The 24,597-nt window shown below is 41.8% G+C and overlaps 1 protein-coding gene across 7 annotated transcripts in view; it reads left to right on the plus strand.

Annotated features, from left to right (window-relative positions):
- vps13a (vacuolar protein sorting 13 homolog A) overlaps nt 1–24,597 on the plus strand; it is a 524,014-nt gene that overhangs the window by 369,302 nt on the left and 130,115 nt on the right. For 5 of the 7 annotated variants that reach the window (XM_041186720.1, XM_041186723.1, XM_041186721.1 and 2 more), the window contains 4 exons: nt 6,381–6,527; nt 7,136–7,264; nt 13,015–13,148; nt 18,864–18,999. In XM_041186720.1, the coding sequence (XP_041042654.1) occupies nt 6,381–6,527; nt 7,136–7,264; nt 13,015–13,148; nt 18,864–18,999 (546 nt within the window). The remainder of the gene's footprint in view (nt 1–6,380; nt 6,528–7,135; nt 7,265–13,014; nt 13,149–18,863; nt 19,000–24,597) is intronic. The other 2 variants (XM_041186722.1, XM_041186727.1) reach the window with 1 other exon arrangement.

A 24,597-nucleotide genomic window follows, 5' to 3' on the forward strand; every position in this document is an offset into this window, starting at 1 on the left:
CTATGCTAATTTCTTTAATTATATCACAGTCCATCTGCCTGTTTTCCATGCCCACATCATCCTTCTCACTTGTGAACACTGACACAAAGTATTCATTAAGAACCCTACCTACGTCTTCCGGCTGTACACCCAAGTTACCACGATGGTCCTTAATGGGCTCTACTCTTTCCCTAGTTATCCTCTTACTCTTAATGTACTTGTAAAATACCTTTGGATTTTCCTTTATTTTACCTGCCAATGTTTCTTCATGCGCCTTTTTGCTCTCCTAATTTTCTTCTTAAGCTCCCCCTACACTCCTCTAGGGCTTCCAATGTTTTGAGCCCTTGGTATCTGCCATAAGCCTCCCTTTTTCTCTTTATCCAATCCGGTATATCCCTCGATATCCAGGGTTCTCTGGATTTGTTGTTCCCACCCTTTGTCTTTACTGGAATATGTTGGCCCTGTACTCTCCCTATTTCCCTTGAATGAGTCCCACTGCTCTGACGCAGATTTACCTAGTCCACTCTGGCCAAATCATATCTGAACTTATTAAAATTGGCCTTCCTCCAATTTAGAACTCTGATTTCTGGTCCACCGTTGTCCTTTTCCATAACAACCTTGAATCTAACGGAGTTATGATCATTATCTGCAAAATGATCCCCCACTGACACGCCTACCACTTGCCAGGCTTCATTTCCTAGAATTAAGCCCAGGCCCACTCCCTCTCTTGTAGGAACTTTTACGTAATGGCTTAAAAAGCTCTCCTGGATGCATTTTAAGAATTCTGCTCCCTCTAAACCTATCACACTATGACTAACCCAGTTAATGTTGGAGAAGTTGAAATTCCCTATTATTTTTACACTTCTCTGAAATTTGCCTATATATCTGCTCTTCTAATTCTGTCTAACTGTTTGAGGGCCTATACTGCACTTCCAGCAATGTGATGCTCCTTTTTTGTTTTTCAGTTCTACCCATATGGCTTTATTTGAGGAGCCTTCTAAGATGTCATCCCTCCTTACTGCTGTAATTGATTCCTTGATCAATATTGTGATATCCACTCCTCTTTTACCTCCTCCCCTGTCTTGTCTGAAGACCCTATATCCTGGAATATTGAGCTGCCAATCCTGCCCCTCTCCCAATCTTGTCTCTGTGACAGCAATTACATCATACTTCAATGTGTTAATTTGTGCCCTCAATTCATCTGCCTTATTTGTCAGACTCCTTGCATTAAAATAAATACCATCCAACCTTGCTAACCCCTCTTGTGCCTTAACTGGCCTATAATTTCTATGCCTTCCAGACTCACTTGCTCTCTCTTCTAATTTTGGCTGTGCACCTCCCCCTGCTGAACCTCCTCTCAGGATACTGTCCCCCCTGCCAAGTTAGTTTAAACCCTCCCCAGTAGCACTAGCAAACCTCCCCACAAGGATGTTGGTCCTATTCCAGTTCAGGTGCAACCCGTCCACCTTGTACAGGTCCCACAGCCCCCAGAAACAGTTCCAATGTCCTAGAAATCTAAGGCCCTCCCTCCTGCACCATCTCTCCAGCCACACATTCATCTGGAATAACCTCCTATTTCTATATTCGCTAGCGCATGGCAAGTAATCCAGAGATTACTCCTTTTCAGGTCCTGTTTTTTAATCTGTTTCCTACCTCCCTAAATTCTGCTTGCAGGACCTCATTCCTCTTTCTATGTATGTCGTTGGTATCAATATGTACCACAATTTCTGTCTGTTTGCCCTCCTCCTTTAGAATGCCCTGCAGCTGTTCAATGACATCCTTGACCCTGGCACCAGGGAGGCAATATATCATCCTAGAGCATGTATATGGCGGCAGAAACGCCTGCCTGTTCCCCTTACTATCGAGTCTCCTACCTCTATTGCTCTTCCCCTTTTTTTCATCCACCCTGTGTAGCTGGGCCACTCACAGTGCCATAAGCATGGCTGCACTCCCCAGAGGAACCGTCACTCTCACCATTTCCTGACTACCTGCCTGACACCTTTCTTCTGACTGATGGTCACCCATTCCTTCTCTGTCTGCACTTCCGTAAGCTGTGGGGTGACCACGTCTAAAAACATGCTATCCACAAAACACTCAACCTCACAGATGGACCCCAGTGTCTCCTGATGCTGCTCAAGCTACGAAACTCCGAGCTCAGGTAGCTGCAGCTGATGGCACCTCCTGCACAAGTGGTCAGTCAGAGCGCAAGGAGCGTCTATGACTTCCCACATGTTGCAGGCATGAACTGAGCTGTCCTACCATGCCTCTAACTGAAAAAAAAAACCTTACTTCAAGTTAAATACAGTAAAAAAAATGTTAAATTATTTATGTACTTTAAATAAAATCTAGATCCTTACCTTTCCTTAGCTTGATCTATTTTAAACTGGTAACCTGTTAATTCTTCAAAGAACTCCAATAAATAGGTTAAACATGATTTCTCTTTCACAAAGCCCTGTTGGCTCTGCCTGATTGCCTTGAATTTTCCTAAGTGCCCTGTTATAACATCTTTAATAATAGCTTCTAACATCTTCCCTGTGACAGATGTTAAGCTAACTAGCCTATAGTTTCCTGCTTTCTTTTTCCCTCCTTTTCTGAATAAAGGTGTTATATTAGCTATTTTCCAATCTTTTCTGAATCTAGTGAATTTTGGAAAATTAAAATCAACACATCAACCATATCACTAGCTGCTTCTTTTAAGACCCTAGGGTGAAATTCATTAGGACCCAGGGACCTGTCAACCTGCAATTTGCTAAGTACCACTTCCCTGGTGATAGTAATTTTCGTGAGTTCCTTCCTTCCTTCCATTTCCTGATTTACAGCTATTAATGGGATGTTACTTGTATCCTCTCTCATGAAAGCCGATGCAAAATACCTACTGAATTCATTTCCATGTCCTTATTTTCCATTATTAAATCCCCAGACTTAGTTTCTATAGGACCAACACTCACTTTGTAAACTTTTTTCTTTTTTAAATATCTATACAAGTTCTTATTGTTTGTCTTTATATTTCTAGCTAGCTTTCTCTCATACTGTAATTTTTCTTTCCTTATTAATCTTCTAGTCATTTTTTTCTGTTTTTTTTTATTCTGTTCAATCTTCTGATGTGCCACCGATCTTGGCACAATTACATGCTTTCTTCTAAGTTCGATCCACGGATGGTGGATCGTCCCCTTGGAATTTCTCTTTCTTGTTGAAATGAATCTATTCTGTGTATTCTGCAATATCCCCTTAAATGTGTGCCTCTGGGTCTCTATTGACCTATCCCTTAACCAAAATTGCCCGTTCACTTTTGCTAACTCTGCTTTTATGTCTTTGTAATTGCCCTTATGTAAGTTTAAAATAGCAGTGTTAGATCCAGTCATGTCTCCCTCAAACTGAATGTAAAATCCAATCGTATTATGACCACTGCTACCTAGGGGCGCCTTAATGACGAGGTCATTAATTAATTCTATCTCATTGCACAATTCCAGGGCTAGTGTAGTCTGCTTCCTGGTCGGCTCCAGAACTTGCTGATGTAAGAAATTATCCTGAAAAGATTCGATGAATTTGCCATCTATGCTACCTTTGCCCATCTGGTTGTCCAAGCCTATATCTAGATTTAAAGTCCCCCATGATAATCGCTGTACCTTTCTGACAAGCACCCACTACTCCTTCTTTGATACCTTGTCCTACTGGGTCATTACTGTTAGGGGGCCTGTACATCACTCCCATAAGTGACTTTTTGCCTTTCTCTCCCCAAAATATCCTGGCTTCCTGAACTTAAGCCATCATGCTCTATTGTGTTAATGTAGTCTTTAATGAACAGGGCCACCCCTCTACCTTTTCCTAACTTCTTATCCTTCCTAAAAGTCACATACCCTTCAATGTTCAGGTCCAATATGTCTCTGTAGTGGCTATTAGATCTATTTACTTAACTCTATTTGCACTGTATTTTCATTTGTTTTCCTTCAAATGCTACATGCATTAAAATACAAAGCCTTAAGTTTTGCCCTTTTATTATTTTTGTAACCTATAGCCTTATCTGTTGGTTTAATCTTAGATTTGTACTCTCTGTCCCTTCCTGTCATGGTCTGTTTATCATTTCCTATATTAATACCTTCCTCTCTTATCCTGTCTCTACTCTTTAATGTACCACACCTTCCCACATTTGACCCCTAGCCCCCATGATTTAGTTTAAAACCTTTTCAACTTCACTAGTTATGCGATTTTGAAGGACACTTGCCCCAGCATGCTTCAGGTATAGACCGTCCCAACTGTACAGCCCCCACTTTCCCCAGTACTGGTGCCAGTTGTCCCGTGAACCGGAACCCAGTTCTCCCATGCCAGTCTTTGAGCCAAGCATCCGTCTCTCTAATCTTATTTGCTCTATGTCAATTTATGCTTGGCTCAGCTAATAATCCAGAGATTATTACCTTTTGAGGCTCTGCTTCTTAATTTGGTACCTATCTCCTCATACTGACTATGCTGAATCTCTTTCCTTGTCCTACCTATGTCATTGGTACTTACATGGACCACAACAACCCGATCCTCCCCCTCCCACTGCATGCTCCTCTCCAGCCCTGAGCAGATGTCCTGAAACCTGGCACCAGGCAGACAACACAGCCTTCTGAACTCTCGCTCTTTGCTACAGAGAACAGTGTCAAAACCCCTTACTGTACTACCACTACATTCCTGTTTGCTCCCCCTGCTTGAATGGCTTCCTGTACCGTGGTGCCATGGCTAGCCTGCTATCCACCCAGCAAACCTCGCTTTTGTCCACACAGGTTGTGAGCACTTCAAACCCGTTTGACAATTGCAAAGTCTGAGGTTCCTCCCCTACTGTCTACTCAGTCCCTTTACCTACCTAACTCACGGTCACATCCCCCTGTCCCTTACTGCCAACCCAAAACAAGCGACCCTTTTCTCAGGTGTGACCATCCTCTGGAATAAAGTCCTGGTATTTCTCGCCCTTCCTTATGTTGCGCAGTGTCTGCAGTTCGGCTTCCAGATCAATAAGCCTGATCTGGAATTCCTCTAGTTCTCTGCAGATGTGTTTGTCCTGGATCGCCTTGGTCTCCAATGGCTATCCATATTCCACAGCTGCAACATAACACCTGTCCTGCCATTGTTACTTATGTTATTTAGTTAATTTAGTTACTTTCTTAATTAACTTAGAGTAATTTCTTTGTATGCTACAATTTACTGTGCTTATTAAATGCTAGTACCATTGACAACTAAAAGTTACATGTTTCTTAACTCCACAGGTATGTGTTTAGGTGTTTAATTTTTTTTTAATTTATTGAGTTCCATTTTATTTATAGATCTACCTTAACAACCGTGTCCTTAGCTGGCTTTTAACACACCGTGCCTAACACTAAGCACTTACAGGCCAATCAACTTACTATCAACTTAAAAAAGTACTGTGGCTATACTGTTTTAAAACTTAGGAATAAAATAACCTTACCCACTTACTAGATACTCACCAGATACTCGCCAAACAGCTAGCTTCCTCTCCAAACAATCAAATTGCTGCTTTGATATGATGTTACTATTTGTTTTCTTGCGCTGTTTTCAATTACCCAATTGCCTCTCCACTCACACTGTTTCCAATTCCCCGACTGTCTCTCCACTTACTATTTTCAGGCTCCTGACTGTCTCTCCCCTCGGCTGTTTTCAGACTCCTGACTGCCTGTCTACTCGCTCTATTTTCAATTTCCTGACTGCCTTTCCTCTCTCATTGGTTTCAGACTCCTGACTCTTCTCTCTCACTGTTTTCAATCTCCCAACTGCCTCGTTAGGTGTTTTTAAAACAAAATTAGCTTTTATACTTCCCCTACATAATTTCTTTTTAAAATACAATATTCAGTTGGTGTGAAAATATTCTGGTGGATTTGCTGACATAGGCCTCAGGCAGGAGGAGGATCTCCCTTTGACAAGAAATTAGCGTTCTGATGGCTAACGTTCAATTCATCCCACAACTACAAAAGAACATAATCTGCAGCACTAGTAGCTCAGGCTGCATAAAGAATCAGTGCAGCTGTGTAAAGAGCTGTTTGCAATCCATACAAGGCAGACATGTGTAACAAGTATGGGCAGTAAAGGAATCCATTGACTGCATAAGCCTGAAGATTGGAGACATAATGCGCAGTCATTTAGTAATGACATTATTATGATTTAACTGCAGCTCAGGCTTTTTTTCAATTTAGAACAGATGTCAAAAGAAATCTATAGTTTGTTTATAACTTTTGCCACAACTCTAACTGGACTGTGGAAGTGAGCAACCTTAATAGACAGAAAACAGGAAGACAACAGAAAGTCATATAGGAAAGTAAACTTGTCAGCCATCAATGAAATAGTTAAGTTTCATGTTTTTGCTGCATAATCATTCGATTTAAGTTTAATTTGTTAACTTTTTTCTCTAGGTTGGTGTGAGAATTGACAACAGCAGCTTTAATCTAACGAGAATCGTTACCTTTACACCATTTCACATGATCATCAATCAGACAAAGCACAGAATAGAGGTAGCTGAAGAATGTGAGTCAAAGTGGTTGGGAATTGATTCAAATCAGGTAATTTGGCATCATTTTTTCACTAGTAAATATTTAAAGGGGAACCATTTGCTTGAAAAAGATGAATGTTGCAAGATGTGGATTGAGAAGAAGAGTAGAATTATTGCAATTATGGTGATGGGAGGATATTGGAATTCTTCTGCATAGATGAATTAAAATGAGACTAAAGGGTTTACTCACTCGTAAGTGATGTGACCAAAGCTGGACTCTACAGTAAATGATCTTAGCTATAGGCTGTTCCAACAGCCTTGATTGTGAAATAAAAATTTGTTCTACTATTATATATGTTAGACTCATCTTAATATATGTTTCCAACAAATAACCCTGTGATTTGTGGGTTGGACAGGGACCTGGTACCTTGTTTACATTTGCTTGTTTTCCAAGTTTGTTTAGTAATATAGTTTAAATAGTGTGCATTTTTTTCATATAGATTTAATTCTTCATTAATTTGCCTGAATCAATAGTCCAAATATCTCATAGAAAGAAGCCCCATTGATATTTTGAATGGTCAAAGATGAAATATGTGTAATTTAGCTTTGTATCCTGTATTATATATATATCATAATTTTTTATTCAGTTTATGGGATGATTTGCTCTGTTTCAATTAGTGCATTCCATTTTGGCCTGCCAGAGATTCTGAGAGATTAGTAGTTCGAATTGTCGGATGCAGTGCAGCACCACATAAGGTTTACTTCAACAAACAAGAAAATTGTCTTTTACTTCATCTGAACAATAAGGTATGAGTGTTTTGGAAGTGGTATGAAATAAGAATCATGACACACGAGAGTTACCAAGTTGCCAAGCCAATTGCCATGAATGTTATCTATTTTAAAAAGACATAAGTAATTAATTGTTCTTATGCAAGCATCCTTAAACCAATGATTAACATTTAGGTTGTATTAATGGATTCTCATGGTATTGCTCGCAGTTAATTGTAGGATGCATCTGCATTTTAACTGTGTTTTCTTTGCATTGTTGATGGGTCACTGTGTCTTCTTTTATTTCCTGGTTGTGTGCTTAATTTTGTTTGAAATTAACTCTCTTTTTTGTTTCTTTTATTATTTGATTAAAAATTTATTTAAACAAATCTTTGAAAGCAAAAATAAGAGAAAAACAAACATGCAAAGAAAAGGAAACAAAATTGGGGGACAGAGTTTCTGGTCTGAAATTATTGAACTCATTGTTGGGCCTGGAAGGCTGTCAAGTGCCTAATTGAAAGATGAAGTGCTGTTCCTCAAGCTTATATTGAGCTTCACTGGAACAGTGCAGCAGGCCAAGGACAGAGATTTCAGCGTGAGAGCAAGATGGAGATTTAATATGACAAGCCAGCAGAAGCTCTGGGCCATGCTTGCAGACTGGACAGAGGTGTTCTGCAAAGTGGTTATCGAATCTGCGTTTGGTCCCCCCTGTAAAAGAGACCACATTGTGAGCATATAATATAATATACTAAATTGAAAAAGTAAACGTTGGTGTGGGAGGTTGCATCATTGGAACAGATGCAACAGAAAAGATAGAACTGGGAGAATGGTTTTGAATCCTCCAGTCCTTCCATTTAGTTTCTGTTTCCTGTTTTGGTTTTTCCCTTATTTTTTCTTGGAGTCAGCAGCACACCTCCCCTTGGTGCATCTTTTGTTTCTTCGCTTCCTTTCTTGCCTCATCACCATTCCCGTTGGCCCTCTAAGATCAACTCTTCTATCATTCAGTTTCTCCTGTCTTCCACCCTATTACATATCTTCATTTGTCCTTGTCCCACCCACCCCTTGCTCTAAACCTATTACATTTCTAATTTTTCCCAGTTGTGCTGAAAGGTCAGCGACTGGAAATGTTAACTCTGTTTCTCTCTTTACAGATGATGTCTGACCTGCTGAGTATTTCCAGGGTTTTCTGTTTTTATCATTTTAAACACGTTGATTAGCTTTCTCAGCCTTCAAACTCAAGGCTATACCAGCTTAGTTTGTACAACCTGTCCTCATAATTGAAGGCCTGGTATGATTTTGGTGGGATTTACAATGTATCCTTTCCAAAACCAGAATATGTTTCCTGAGGAACAGTCCTCAAACTGAATACATACCCCAGATGTAATCTGATTAAACAGGCCTCCTGAAGCATAATTTTCTCCCCTTTGGCCAATATTCCATTAGCATTTTGAATACTACTTATATCTGTGCTCCAGCTTTTAGTGATCTGTGTAATTTCTAATGTTGTCCTATTAACAGAATGATTCTTTCTAGATTTCAAAATGGATGACCTCACATTTTCCTACATTGCACTTTATCTGCCATTGTTTTGCTCTGTGTTTTTTTGTAACTTCTGCTCCCATCAGCAAAAGTTATTATGACTCCTAACTTGGTGTCATCTGCAAACTTAGACATACAACTCTTTTTGTTCTTTCAAATCAATGATATACATGAAAAGCTGAAGTTCTTGTACAGATTGCTGAGAACATCACTTCTCACATCCTGCCAATTACAGTACATTCCCTTTATCCCTACTCTCTGTATCCTACTGCCTAACCAATTACCCACTCATGTCACAAGGTTACCTTGAATTCATTTATTCTTATTTTTGCTAATAATCTCTTGTCAAAACCTTATCAGATGCTTTCCAGAAGTCTGTATGAATAACATAGGTGGACTCTACCATTTTAGTGACCTTAAGAAATTCAACTGGCTTAGTCTGACAGGAACTGGGAGTACTGAGACCGGGGATGAGGTGGGGGGAGATTGGGGGGTGGTGTGGGGGATATGGCAGGGAGAGAGAGAGTGGAAACATAGAATGTAATAGTTTGTTACTTCTGATCTATAGGGTTGATTCAAAGGTGACTTGGGAATGTATGAAGTGGAACAACAACCTAGTTGAACCTTGAAGAGTCCTAGAATCTTCAGGTGAGACAGGGGAGGGGGTGAAAGAGGAGGAGGCATTGCATTATTAGTTAAGGAGTCAGTTACTGAAAGATGATTTCTTGGAGGGGGTATCGAATAAAGCTTTGTGGGTAGAGCTTAGGAATAAAAAAAGGGGCAGCCACATTGTTAGGTGTTTATTATAGACCGCCAGATAGTCAGCAGGAAATTGAGGAGCAAATATGTGCACAATTTGTGGAGGTGTGTAAAAACAATTTCAATACTATAATTATATTAGGTGATTTCAACTTTCCCAACATTAATTGGGATAGACATAGTGTTAAGGGCTTGGATGGAGTGGATTTCTTGAAATGTGTGCAGGAGAACTTTTTGGGTCAGTATTTAGAGGGTCCAACAAGAGACGGTGCATTGCTGGACCTAATTCTGGGGAATGAAGCCAGACAGGTGGCTGAGGTGGTGGTGGGCGAGCATTTTAGCAATAGCGACGACAACATGGTACAGTTTAAGTTTGTTATGAACAAAGAAATCAACAAGTTGCAAAAAAATGTTTTGGATTGGAGGAGAGTGGAATTTAGTAAAATAAGGCAGGATCTGGCCAAGGTAGACTGGGGAAAGTTACTTGTGGGGAAATCTACAGAGGAACAGTGAGGGGGGGAGGTGTTCAAAAAGGAAATGGGGAGGGTACAGGCTCAACATGTCCCCTCTAGGGTGATAGGAAGGAGTAACAAGCCCAGAGAACCATGGATGACCAGAAGTATTCAGGTTATGATGAAAAGGAAAAGAGAGACTTTTAGCAGGTACAAGGGAAGTAAATCAGCAGAAGCATTAGTAGAGTACAGAAAGTGCAGAATGGAGCTTAAGAAAGCAATTAGGAGAGCAGAGAGGGAATATGAGAAAGCTCTGGCTGGTAAAAGTAGGGAAAATCCCAAGAAATTCGAGAAGTATATCAATGGGAAGAGGATAACCAGGGAAAGAGTAGGGCCCATAAGGGACCAAGGGGGCAATCTATGGGTGGAGCCAGAGGACATCCCGCTAGCATGTTGAATGAATACTTTACATCCATCTTCACCCAACAGAATGAGGGTGAAGGTATCGAACTCATGGAGAAAGACTGTGAGGTTCTTAAGCAAATTGATATAACGAGTGACAAGGTATTAGAGGTGTTGGCAGGCTTAAAAGTGGACAAATCTCCAGGCCCAGACAATTTGTGTCCCAGACTGCTGAGGGAGCCAAGGGAGGAGATCGCAGGGGCTCTGGGCCAAATTTTTAATTCCTCTCTGTCCATGGGGGAGGTGCCAGAGGACTGGAGAACAGCTAATGTGGTTCTGCTATTTAAGAAGGGTTGTAGAGATAAGCCAGGGAACTACAGGCCAGTGAGTCTCACCTCAGTGGTAGGGAAACTATTGGAGAAAATTCTGAAGGATAGAATCTATCTCCACTTGGAGAGGCAAGGTTTGCTCAGGGATAGTCAGCATGCCTTTGTCAGAGGGAGGTCATGCCTAACAAATTTGATTGAATTTTTTGAGGAGCTGACCAGGTGTGTAGATGAGGGTAGTGCAGCTGATGTAGTTTATATGGATTTCAGCAAAGCCTTTGACAAGGTCTCACATGGGAGACTTATAAAGAAGGCAAATGCTCATGGGATACAGGGTAATTTGATAAGGTGGATTCAAAATTGGCTTAGTTGTAGGTGACAGAGGGTGATGACAGAAAGGGACCGAGGGCGCAATCTATAGGTGGAGCCAGAGGACATCGCTAGTGTGTTGAATGAATACTTCACATCCGTCTTCGCCCAAGAGAATGAAGATGAAGGTATCGAACTCATGGAGAGAGACTCTGAGGTTCTTAAGCAAATTGATATAGCAAGTGACAAGGTATTGGAGGTGTTGGCAGGCTTAAAAGTGGACAAATCTCCAGGCCCAGACAATTTGTGTCTCAGACTGCTGAGGGAACCAAGGGAGGAGATCAGCTTTAGTGACTGGAAGCCAGTGTCCAGTGGCATACCACAGGGATCTGTGCTGGATCCCCTATTATTTGTCATTTATATAAACGATATAGATGACTATGTGGGGGGTAGGATTAGTAAGTTTGCGGATGATACAAAGATTGGCCGGGTGGTTAACAATGAGGTTGAGTGTCTTGGGCTATAGGAAGATGGGATGGTCAAATGGGCAGATATGTGGCAGATGGAATTTAACCCTGAAAAGTGTGAGATGATACATTTTGGAAGGAGAAATTTGACAAGGAAGTATTCAATGAATGGCATGACACTAGGAAGTTCTGAGGAACAAAGGGACCTTGGCGTGTGTGTCCATAGATCTCTGAAGGCAGAGGGGCATGTTAGTGGGGTGGTGAAAAAGGCATATGGGACACTTGCCTTTATCAATTGAGGCATAGATTACCAAAGTAGGGAGGTCATGTTGGAGTTGTATGTAACCTTGATGAGGCCACAACTGGAGTAATGTGTGCAGTTCTGGTCGCCACATTATAGGAAGGATGTGAGGGGGTGCAGAGGAGATTCACCAGGATGTTGCCTGGGATGAAACATTTAAGTTCTGAAGAGAGGTTGGATAGACTTGGATCGTTTTTGTTGGAGCAGAGAAGATTGAGGGGCGACCTGATCGAGGTGTACAAGATTATGAGGGGCATGGACAGGGTGGTTAGGGAGCAGCTGTTCCCCTTAGTTGAAGGGTCAGTGTCAAGGGGACATAAGTTCAAGGTGAGGGGCAGGAGGTTTAGGGGGCAATGTGAGGAAAAACATTTTTACCCAGAGGGTGGTGATGGTCTGGAATGCACTGCCTGGGAGGGTGGTGGAGGCGGGTTGCCTCACATCCTTTAAAAAGTACCTGGATGAGCACTTGGCACGTCATAACATTCAAGGCTATGGGCCAAGTGCTGATAAATGGGATTAGGTAGGTAGATCTGGTGTTTCTCACGTGTCAGTGCAGACTCGATGGGCTGCAAGGCCTCTTCTGCACTGTGATTCTGTGATTCAATAGTTCACAAAGTTACCTATGTGATACACCCTAAACTTGAGACCTCCTCTCTCAATACCCTAGTAGAAATATATTGGCTCAGAATCAATTTTGGGTGCAAAAAAGTGGATGCAGTTCGCAGACCCTACTTCTGAATGCTGAGACCCAATGCACTCCAGACATTGAGTCTCGGGCCTGATTGCAGTGTTCCCAGTGTTCAAAATGTGAAGAACCTACTAGTCAAAAAGATACCAAATTTGGGCTGCAGTGGCCCGTCTGATCAGTGTTATATAGAATCTGGATGGCAATGTGTATTTGTATCTGCCTGGCATATTGAAGCCTTATGGGTTTGAGTAGGACCTGAAAAATAGATGCTACACAGACTGATTTCTGACCTATTACCTCTTCTTTAGGTGGCTTCCCACTGTAAATTTATTATTTTTGCTGCATTGCAAATGTTATGTCATTGCAGACCATTCTAAATGTTTAATTAACTGTTGACGTTTGATCAAAAGGATTTAGTTTTCTATTTCAAAACTGTCCAGATGGCAGAAGCTTGGTTTTAAATTGTGTATTGTCTATTTGAATGAATTTAAAATGTCCTTCAACATAATTCTCCTTCCTGATTGACTTTTTCTGTTGTATTTTTAGTTTGGAGGTATCATAGTGGAAGTACACTTGGCAGAACATTCTACAGTGATGACTTTTAAGGATTATCATGAAGGGGCTGCTCCATTCCTCATTATTAACCACACAAACGCAAGCACGATTGAATATTATCAGAGGTACATTACATATATTACAAGAAATGGCAGTTGTTTTCAATAAAAGTTCAATTTATTCAGGAATTATATAAGCATAATGGTGACTGCTGATTCTTTCCAATTCCCCAACAGGAATTGCACTTGGCAAGATAAGACGTTTTAATAAAGAACAATAATTTTTAACTATTGGCTATGTACATCTCTTCAAAGGATGTGATTTTTTAAAGAAGTCAGATAAGCATGTACGACTGCTGCTAGTTATCTCTGCAGATATGCTAACTCTAGAGCTTTGCTCTAAATTGGATATGACAATGTCTTTCAAGGTATTTTAAGCATTATTTGCAGGTATGTTGGCAATGATTAAAAATTACATCTGCCACAAGATCAGCAAACATGTTGGAATACACAAATTCATATAAACTGCTGTCCATCGTTGGTACTTTAATCGAAGCTTTTTAAAAATGCCTTAGGGTCATAAAATCATTATGGCAGAGAAGAAGGCCATACTGGTTCTCTGTAAAGCAATCTAGTTAGTCCCACCACCCCTCCCCCACCCCTTCCCAATCTACTCTATCCCCATAGCCCTGCAAGTTTATTTCCTTCAGGCCCCTATTCAGTTTCCTTTTGAAATCACAATCATCTCCACTTCATCCCCCTTGTATGCAGTGAGTTCCAGGTCATTACCTTTGTTAAAAAAAAAAGTCCTTTCTCACATCCTCCTGCATTCTTGTCCAAAAATCTGTTTAAGTTTATGTCGCTTAGTCCTGTACGATCAGCTAATGGAAGCAGCTTTACTTTTGCCTGGCATAGTTGTGCAAACCTCTATCAGATCTCTCCTCTGTCAATTTTGCTCCAAGGAGAAAAGACTGAGCATCTCCAAACTAACCTTGCAGCTAAAATTCCTCATACTTGGGGCAGAATCTTGCCCTTGGCCAGGATTTTCCCCTTGGCTATTTGGGGGTGGGGCTGGTCACCGAGGGGAAAATGAGGAATCCCTGACGTCATCCTGGTCCATTTAAAGTTTTAGGAAGGCAGGTGGACAGCGAAATCAGCTGTCCGCCCGCCAACCTGTCAATGGCCAATTGAAGCCATTTAAAGTAATTAAAGACCTGCCCGTCCAACCTTAAGGCTGGCAGGCAGGCCAGGAGCCCCAGTGGGCTCCAGATTATTGATGAAACTTCATCCACTTGCGGGATGAAGTTTCAAGCCCGTATTGTAAAAAAAAATTAATAAAGTGTGTATGTTCTTTATTAACATGTCCCATCTCGTGTGACATTGTCACATGAGGGAGATGTTAATTTTTTTATGTTTCAATTTTTATTGTTTTTGACACCATCAGTATTCTCCCTGAGACAGGACTTTGCCTCAGCGGGAAATGCACTCTTACGCGCGCATGCACGAAAGAGTGCACTTTGACAGCTGGGGATTCCATCCCCCCTCCCCCCCTCCGCACAGGAAGCACATAGCGCTTCCCATCGGGGATGCCGCTGGGTGGGCCTTAAAAGGGGTCAGCTGCCCACCCGCCATCTTGGAATTATTCTGATAAATTTCCTCTGCACGCTTTCAAGGACCCTCACACCCTCCTAAAGTATGGTGACCAAAACTAGATGCAATATTCAAATTGTGGCCCAACCAGAGCTTTATAGAGTTTCAGGATAACTTCACTGTTTTTGTACTCAATACCACTATTTAGGAAGCCCAATATCCGATATGTTTTGCTACCTACTCTCCTAACATGTCCCGACACCTTCAATGATCTATGCACATGAACCCCAGGTCCCTCTGTCCCTTCACACTCTTTAAAACTGTGCCATTAAGTGTATATTGCCCCTCTCTCTTCCTTCTATAAAAATGCAGCATTTTTACTTTGCTGTATTAAATTCCATCTGTCACTTATCTGTCCATCATGTTAGACTATCTGTATCCTGTTGCCGTCAAGTGGTGCCATCCTCACTCACTTATCTGTCCATTATGTTAGACTATCTGTATCCTGTTGCCGTCAAGTGGTGCCATCCTCACTATTTGCCACACATCCAAATTTGTTATTATTGGCAAATATTGAGATTTTACTCTTGTATTCCAATATCCAAGACAATTACATATGTTAAAAAGCAGTGGATTGACCCTTGGGAAACACCACTGTTTATCATCCTCCAATATGAAAAACAAACATTTCCACCTATCACTGGCCCTCAATCCAGCTCTACCTGTACCACCCCCCTCAAACAGCTCATTTCTATTTTTCTTTAGCTCTGATGAAGTGTCATATGGACTCGAAACGTTGACTGTCTTCCTCTCCGCAGATGCTGTCAGACCTGAGTTTTTCCAGCTATTTTTGTTTTTGTTTCAGATTTCCTTTACCGCAACATGCTGCTTTCTGTCTTTCTGCCAATTTTTTTATCCCAGCTGAAGCTGACATCCTATTCCATGAACCTCTATTTGTTAACCAGCCTTTTATGTAATACTTTGCCAAATACGTTCTTAAAATCTGTGTAGACAATATCTGTTGCATTCTCTTCTTTAACTTTGTGTTACTTCATCAAAAAATTCATTTGGGTTAGTTAAAGGTTCTGCATTTAATAAATCAATGCTCTCCTCCTTAATTGACTAAAACCTAATTAAAGTTCTTTCATTATTTCCCTCAGACCTTATCCACCACTGATGTTAAACTGACCAACCTGTAGTTACTGTGAATGCCCTTGCATATTTCCTTGAATAAGGATGTCATATTTGCCACTTTCAATCCTCTGGTACCTCCACCCTCTCAAGGAAAGCTTGGGACACTATGGCAATCCATTCGCTATCTCCACCCTCACTTTCCTTACTGGCCAGGGATGTAAATCATCTGGAGCAGGCGACTAATACAGTCTAAGCATGGCCAGCTTTTAGAGTAAATCCTGCCTATCAATTTTCTTTCCATCCATAACTCTAGCGTCTCTGCTTCTACTGATATTTTCCGCAATAAGCACCAATACATAGTACTCACTAAATATTCTAATCTTGCTATGCACCTCGAAGCATAAAGCACCTACTTTGTCCCTAATAAACTCACCCTGTCTCTTACTACCCGCTTATTATTTACATGCTGGTGGAAGATTTTTGGTTCCCTTTTATGTTGACTGCTATTCTAATCTTGTATTCTGTCTTTGCCTATCTTATTTTCCTCTTCACTTCCACTCTCAATGGATTTGACTTGGTTCTCACTTGAAAAGTTCACTGGACATGCATCAAACACCCTCTTTTTTTTTTCTCCTCCTTATTCTCTATCCCCTCGTCCTAATCCCCTCGTCATCCAAGAAGGCCTGGTTTTGGTTTCCCTGCATTCTCTCTTGTTGGAACGTGCCTGACCTGAACCTGAAACATTTCTTCCTTAACCTATCATTCTTTCACAGTTTTTCCTTTAATCTTTGGTTTCATTTTACCTGGTTAGATCCCCTTTCATCACAATGATAAGCTGATCAGTCATAACCACGCAAGGTCTAGCAAGATCTAAACAACTAATTATCTATCATTGGCCTTCTATGTTTAGCTATTCAGCTGCACTTGCCCTTCAATTTTAAAATGATGCTTTATGTACAGTGATGAAGGATATTTCAACATCTGTGAAACTTGGAGTAGATTCTAAATAAAAATGACATCTATGCTGACAAGAAATGAAAATGCCAGCCTGGATTTGGAGGGATGGAATTTGTGGTATATTCCCTTCCCAAATCCCAACAGCAATTTAACCAGAGAATATTTAGGTGAGAGGAAGTTCTGGTGAGCAATTGGAGGGATTTTGGAAGCTTCAGTTGGCATTTCAGGGGCTGTGGGTTAAGGTCAGGAAAGGGGGAAGATGTTTTAGCTGGGAATCAGGTTGTTGACAATTGGTCTTGGAGGTGTAGGCTTGCAATCAGAGGACTAGGGGAGCTTGAAGGCTTCCTTCAAGAACATTCCTTGAAGAACTACCTTCCTGGCCCACAAGGATTGTTGGAAGAGACACGGCCTTGGGGAGTCGAGAGCTTTAGCTTCTGTTCAGCTGTCTGGAATCCCACAGCTCAATTTCTTTTAAATTTATGTCATAAGATTGCAACTTTGGTCTGGTAATTAAGTCCCCATTTTCAATTTGCAGGAGTGCTTATATCTTAAATTATGCGCTTTAAATTTTAAAGGGGTGGAGTTGGGGTATGGTTGCCCAATTCTGATATTTTAACGCCCAATCCTCTCCTGCCTGTCGAGGAGCAGAGATTAAAAATGAGACCCATAACTGTGTGAGGGAACATAGTTCCTGTAAATTCTCCTACTGGACATTAAATGACTGGTCCTCTACAGATGGTAAGTAATTCATAAGCAGTACTAGAGTCATGGAGATCTACAGCACAGAAAAAGGACTTTTGGCCCATTGAGTCAGCGCCGCTCAATTAAGTACCTAACTATTCTAATCCCATTCCCCAGCACTAGGCCCATAGCCTTGTATGCCAGGGCATCACAAGTGCACATCCAAATACTCCTTAGATGTTATGAGGGTTTCTGCCTCTACCACCCTTTTCAGGCAGTGAGTTCCAGATTCCCACCACCCTCTGGGTGAAAAAATTCTTTCTCATATCCCCTCTAAACCTCCTGCCCCTTACCTTAAATCTATGCCCCCTAGTTATTGATCCCTCCACCAAGGGGAAAAGTTCCTTCCTGTCTACCCTATCTATGCCCCTCATAATTTTATACACCTCAATCATGTCCCCCCTCAATCTCCTCTGTTGCAGGGAAAATAACCCCAAGCTATCCAACCTCTCCTCATAACTAAAAGTCTCCAGCCCAGGCAACATCCTGGTAAATCTCCTCTGCACTCTCCCTAGTGCAATCACATCTTTCCTATAATACAAATTCCAGAAGTGCACGCAATACTCTAGCTGTGGCCTAATCAGCATTTTATACAGTTCCAACATAACCTTCCTGCTCTTATCTTTATTAGCCGAGGCATAGAATATAAATATCCCATCTGCCTTCTCAAGCACTTTATCTACCTGTCACACTACCTTAAGGGATCGGTGAACCCTCTGTACTTCCCAGGGTCCTACCATTCATCATGTATTCCCATGCCTTGTTTGTCCTGCCCAAGTGCATCACCTCACACTTATCTGGATTAAATACCATTTGCCACTGATCAACCCATCTGACCAGCTCATCTATATCCTCCTGTAATCTAAGGCTATCATCCTCACTACCACTCCACCAATTTTCATGTCATCCGCAAACTTACTGATCAACCCTCCTACATTCAAGTCTAAATTGTTTATATATATATCACAAACAGCAAGGGACCCAACACCAATCCCTGTGGAACTGGACACAGGCATCCAGCCGCAAAAACAACCCTCGACCGTTGCCCTCTGCTTCCTGCCACTCAGCCAATTCTGGATCCAAATTGCCTTGGATCCCATGGGCTCTTACCTTTGTTATCAGTCTCCCATGTGGAACCTTATCAAAAGCTTTGCTGAAGTCCAAGTAGACTATGTCATGTATTAGTTGTTAGTTATTCTATTTGTTCTTGCTTTACCAAATTCAAATAAAAGGGCATGTTTCTTTTCTTTACGAATTTTATTTTTAAAATGTGTGCCCTTACTTAAAAGTCCAATGACTCAAAAAGTTTAAATATATTTGTCAGTAATAAGATCCCTCCAGGAGTAACTTAAGGAGAACAATGGAGCTCCACTTAGGACTTGCTTTAGTTTTATTACAAATGCCATAATTTGTTAATAGCAGCTCAACTGGAAAGGCGCATAAACTGGAGCCAGGGAAAGCAACTTACTATACCTGGGAAGACCCAACAGGATCAAGAGTGCTGAGCTGGAGTTGTTTATGTGAAGCTGCAGCGGGAGAACTGAGTACAATAGAGGTAAGCATATAGAATATTTTTATTGTACACTTTCACCTCCTATCTCTTCTGGTTTGGTTCAGACTTCATCCTGTTAAATTATCACCTGGTATTTATGTGCAAGCTCCATTTCAAATTTCTGATACATTCTGTCAGGTTTTTATCTGATGTTTCGAGAAGCATCTTTGCTGGCTCTTGGTTTTATCTCATTTCATTTTCAAAGTTTTACCCACAATTTGCTAAGTTAATGACCTGCATGTATGTGTTGAGCAAGGTGACATTTTCATTACATACTTTACTCTTTCATTTGTATTGTTTTATAATATTTGTTGCTATATTCCTTTGGTTAAAATCTATTTTCATGTCATGTACATTAGAGGCTAGATTTTTCTGATTGAACATATGATCTGGTATGTTAGTTGTATCACATGACCATTAATGTACTGAGGAGATCATATTAACTCTAGTAAGAGGATCAATGCAAAATCCAGCCTTAAGCATTATAGCCCCAGTTTTACAAAGGCTCCGCCAAAGGTGCTAGCTGTGTTCTTTGATCAAAATCACATAGCATACCCGTTTTGCAACAGTATTTGTCAAATTTTGATTTTTGAGACAGAGAAAGATGTATGTGCAGTTCTCATTTAAATAGTAAAATTATTAAATTAAAATTCATGAGTTTGAGAGTTTTTTTGCCTTGCCACATACCGTGGCCATATAAAATGGATGCTTGAAATAAAAACAGAAAATGCTGAAAAAACTCAGCAGGTCCGGCAGCATCCATGGAGAGAGAAACAAGAGTTAACGTTTCCAATCCGTATGACTCCTCCTCTGAGCAGATTCTTCTTACAAAATTTTCTGTTTTTGTTTCAGATTTCCAGCAGATGCAGTATTTTGCTTTTATAAAATGGATGCGTGTCTGCTCCACTGGCCAGGCCTTCAGCATTCATGTTTATTTCTTTTTCTGCATTGCACATTTTGAGAACTTGTTTCCTATGTACTGATGTCTCTTTGCTAAAGTCTTCAGTTTACTGACCAACACTCTACTGATGTGGTACAACTTGCAGATTAGGTTGGAAAGATGAGAACCACTTTGACTATTTTCATAGAGCCAAATGAGTTAATGAAGGACCAATCGGACAAAACTTTCTGAAGGTTCAGTGATGCCTTGAGCAGTATGTCTAACTTTACAGATCATGCCACTCCTACCTAGGGATTTCAGAGGAGACATGCCTTTGCTTCATAGAGGCAGTGACGAAGCTCTGCAATTTGCTGCAACTGACTCTCAGGCCCGGATTTTCACTGCTGAGGTGGGTGCACAAAGTCAGGAACCACGTGAGCTCCAACCATGAAAAAATGGCCAACCTCAGGGTGAGAACATGCTGCATTACTCGGATGCAAGAGCAGTGTAACTCTTTGAAAAGGTTACAAGACTCAGGCAGCCCGCTCAGATTATGAGCGTTGTTGTTCATGGAATACATGAGGAACTGTGTTCCCTAAACAGAAACTTCACACCGGTGGCATTGAGGTTGCTAGAATGGACAATTGCTGCACCTGAACATATAACCCACCTGAAGGCCAACCTAGGGCTGTAGCGATTGGTGAGGAGGATGCAGTTTCTGAGAGCATCTTCTTTTAACTCCCCAGCCTCTAGGACAGAGCCCTTGACTGTTCTACTTATCCCAGTGATGCACCTGCACCTGCAGAAATGCAGAGGCCTCAGTCTAAGGTAGGTCCCAGTGGGTCCCTGCATGACGAGGCTGGCCATAACGCTCCTCTGCCTTATAAAGTGAGAGGTGGGCAGCCTGCCTCCAGTTCCTCCGAGGCAACACAGGGATCACTATGTAGGAACTTTGGTAAGTGCAGGTCGCCTTGTCACCTCAATCACTGGTGGGTTCACCGTGGTTTCAATTCATATCACTTTAACATCACAATTGAGCACTTTGTAAATACATATTGCTATTGCAAAGAATGTTTTGTTCTGTTTTTGTGCACAAAGATCCTCAATGAGAAAATTTCATTCTGTTAGTAAGGTCCTTAGCATTGGCACTGAAGAACATACTGAAGTGCATCTCACATTGACACCATCAGGACCAAGGGTGTACCCATCCATGTCTGGCAGTGCAAGGCAAGTTCCTTATCCAGACCTTCAGATAAGGTAGTAGTACACCACGGGTTACAGGTAAAGATGCCCTTTGCAGCATTTCTTGTCCATTTAATGATTGCTTTTAAGGGAGGATCAGCAATCAGATTCAGTGATCAAATCCAGTTTATCAGGTGCACTTCAAGCATGAGTGCTGTGTCAAAGGCAGTCATCCGCACATGATTGTTACTAATTGACTAAATTGGATTCCCCGCATGTCAAGGTGCCATATATGCTCCAGGGAAGCATATTTGTGTGTTTTTTCCACTACGTTTGAAGCCTAAGGCCAGAACTTTTCACTGAGTGGTTGGGCACGCACGCACTTGAGTGTAAAATAGCAAGTGATGATGTCAGGCGAGCATCCCAACATCATTGCGCACCCACGCAATATTTCAGTTGACAGGCACGCTGAACTCGGAAGCGTGGTGCCGACAATTAAGAGGGCTATTAAGCCCAATAATGGTGCAATTAACTGGAATTTCTGCTGCCCCTCCAGTGTTACGGTTGGCAAGCAAGCGAATCAGCCAGTGACGTTGGGATGCTTTGCATTTTTCAGGAAACCTCATCCAAGGGCTGGAAGAGGTTTCCATTATTAAATTTTTAAAAAATCTATGCACAGGATTTTTATAATGTCTATGCTCAGGTGACTGCTTGTGCCACGTGGACATTTTCTTTCCGGATTTAAAAATCTTTATTTGGTACTTTTGAAATCTTTGGCTCCCTGAGGCAGCTCTCTGCCTTCAAGGAGCTTTCTGTGAGTGATCCTGTGTCCACGTTGACTTCAGTGCAGACCCTTCTCACACCCACAACCCAGCCGTGCTGATCATGTCTGGCCAGCCAGCGTGAAATCGCAGTCGGGGGCCGATCATGGGGAGCGGTCCGTTCCCTGGACACTCCTGGGCCTGCCAACCGCACCCACACACCAACCTAAAAATCCTGCCCTATATCTTCTAGGTGGTAGAGAACTTGGATTCACAGGAAGCTTAGATGTTTGACATTGACATTGCATGTTGCAGGTGTCACACCATTGGCAGTGGATGCTGGTGATGGATGGATAATGTGAAAGGTAGTTGAAGAAGTAACAAACACTTTTTTGACATCACCCTGCACACTCTGTAGTCACACAATCATATCTGAAGGATGCGGGTCTAAAGTCATTCTTCCTACTGGCATTTTTGGCATAATGGGAATGGTTTGACAAGGCACAAGTTGTTTTTTTCCTCTAAGTCTTTGACAACTTCTAACATATGTGCACGCCTACATTGTGAAAGACTTTTCAAGATCTGTGTATGCACTATGTTAAAGCCAAGGGTTGTGACGGTCATGGTTTCAGCCATGTTGATGACACTGAGGCCCAGATTTTCACCACGATGGAGAGGCTCTGGGATGAGGGGGTTGTCCTATGATGAGACGCTAAGTAAAGTGGGCTTCTGTTCTCTGGCGTTTAGAAGAATGAGAGGTGATTTCATTGAATCCTACAAAATTCTGATGGAGCTTAACAGGATGGACACAGAGCGATTGTTTCCAGCAGTTTAGGAATCTAAAACACAGGGACCCAGTCTCAGGGTGAGGGGCCAATCATTTAGGTCTGATGTTACAACGGGAACAGGAGGAATGTGCAGTTTCTCTAGCCACACTATTCTACAGGTCACACCATAAGTATAAGTGGTTAACTCACTCACCAAAATGGCCATTTGCTTATGTTCGCTGTTGTTAGACCCAGAATAAAAGAATTTTTAACCAAGCTTCTTTCTATAAACTCAATGATTGATTATGGAACAAAACTGCTTTTTAAAACAACAAGTTTCAAAAACTGGTTAACACACAATTTGTAATCCAGAAGTGTAACTTTATACCCCTTTAAATCCCAACACATACACACAAAGGACAAAACAGATAGGATCTCTGCAGAGGTTAGCCTTTAAGGTTAGAAACATCTTCTGACCAAGGGAAAACTTTATGAAAAAGGATAAAATTCAATGGGTTTTGATGCTGTTGACCTGGTGTTCCTGCATATGAAGACATATCACTGGTCACAGTAGTTGTCTGGAAGTTCTTTTCAAAGAGCTCTGGTGTGGAGGTGAATAGAGCGGAATTAATATCCTTGGGATCTCTCCCTCGTCTCAGCTTCCCAAATACAGACAAGTTATACTGAGATGAGGATCTCTGGCTGGATGCTGATAATTACATTGAATTTCAGTTGAGGCACGGAGAGGGCGAGTTGGGCAACCTTTTCTTTCTGTTTTATTCCCAAAACTGAATCCAAAAAATAAACTCAAAACAGGAAACTCACCTCAATCAGGTGGGTTCCTGAAAATCATCAGGGCCCCACAGCCTGAAAACAGTAGTTTTTTTTCTTTCCAACAATTAAAGTTCAAGGAAACAAGTAGTTCTATCTCCTCAGGTGCCTTGCTGATCATTTAGCTGAAGTCATGTGACTTGTTGGAAAAGGCAGTTTGCTCACAGTCCGAAGTGAACTTACAGCTTTTTTTTTAAAACAAATCCGTTCCCAAGAAAATGTCCAAATAATTCAATATCTCTTCAAATCTTAAAAAAAAATATATAGTTCTTGGAAATATATATTTATAACACTGGGATGAGGAGAAATTACTTTACTCAAAGGGTTGTGAATCTTTTGAATTCTCTACCTCGGAGGATTATGGATCCTCCATCATTGAATACTTTTAAGGCTGGGATAGACAGATTTTTGGTGTCTTGGCTATTAAGGAAAATGGGGAGCTGTGGGAAAATGGAGTTGAAGCCCAGGATCAGCCATGATTGTATTAAGTAGCAGAGCAGGCTTGATGGGCCATATGGTCTACTCCTGCTCCTAATTCTTGTGTTCTTGTGGCGATAATCCTGGACACTGGTCAAAATTTCTAATTCCTGCCCCCAACCCTGCATTTCCCATCTTTGCGGAGGAGGCACTGGAGTCCAGCTGGGGTTCACACAAGCACAATCTGTAAAGGCAGCTGGCCATTTAAATAGGCTGCCTCCATTGAAGTGGGATTTTGGAAGGCCAGGAGTGTGAAACCCAGAATGTACAAGTTGGAACTGGTAAGAGGATGTCTGAACTTGGTGGTTTCGTTTGGAGAGCCGGGGTATCCCTTTAGATGCTCTGGATAGGGTCCCATGACACCTTTGGGACAGAAAAGGCAACCTTTGGGATTATTAAAGGTGAATGTGATTATACACTTGTTCGCTCACAAAATCATTGGAACTGTCCAGCTGTTAAAGAACTACCCAGCTGTCGAGCGGCCGAAGGTCTGCCCTGCTGTCGCGGAGCGGCCGAAGGTCTGCCCTGCTGTCGCGGAGCGGCCGAAGGTCTGCCCTGCTGTCGCGGAGCGGCCGAAGGTCTGCCCTGCTGTCGCGGAGCGGCCGAAGGTCTGCCCTGCTGTCGCGGAGCGGCCGAAGGTCTGCCCTGCTGTCGCGGAGCGGCCGAAGGTCTGCCCTGCTGTCGCGGAGCCACCGAGGAAGTG

The sequence above is a fragment of the Carcharodon carcharias genome, chromosome 4, assembly GCF_017639515.1.
Source record: "Carcharodon carcharias isolate sCarCar2 chromosome 4, sCarCar2.pri, whole genome shotgun sequence".
Lineage (NCBI taxonomy): Eukaryota > Metazoa > Chordata > Chondrichthyes > Lamniformes > Lamnidae > Carcharodon > Carcharodon carcharias.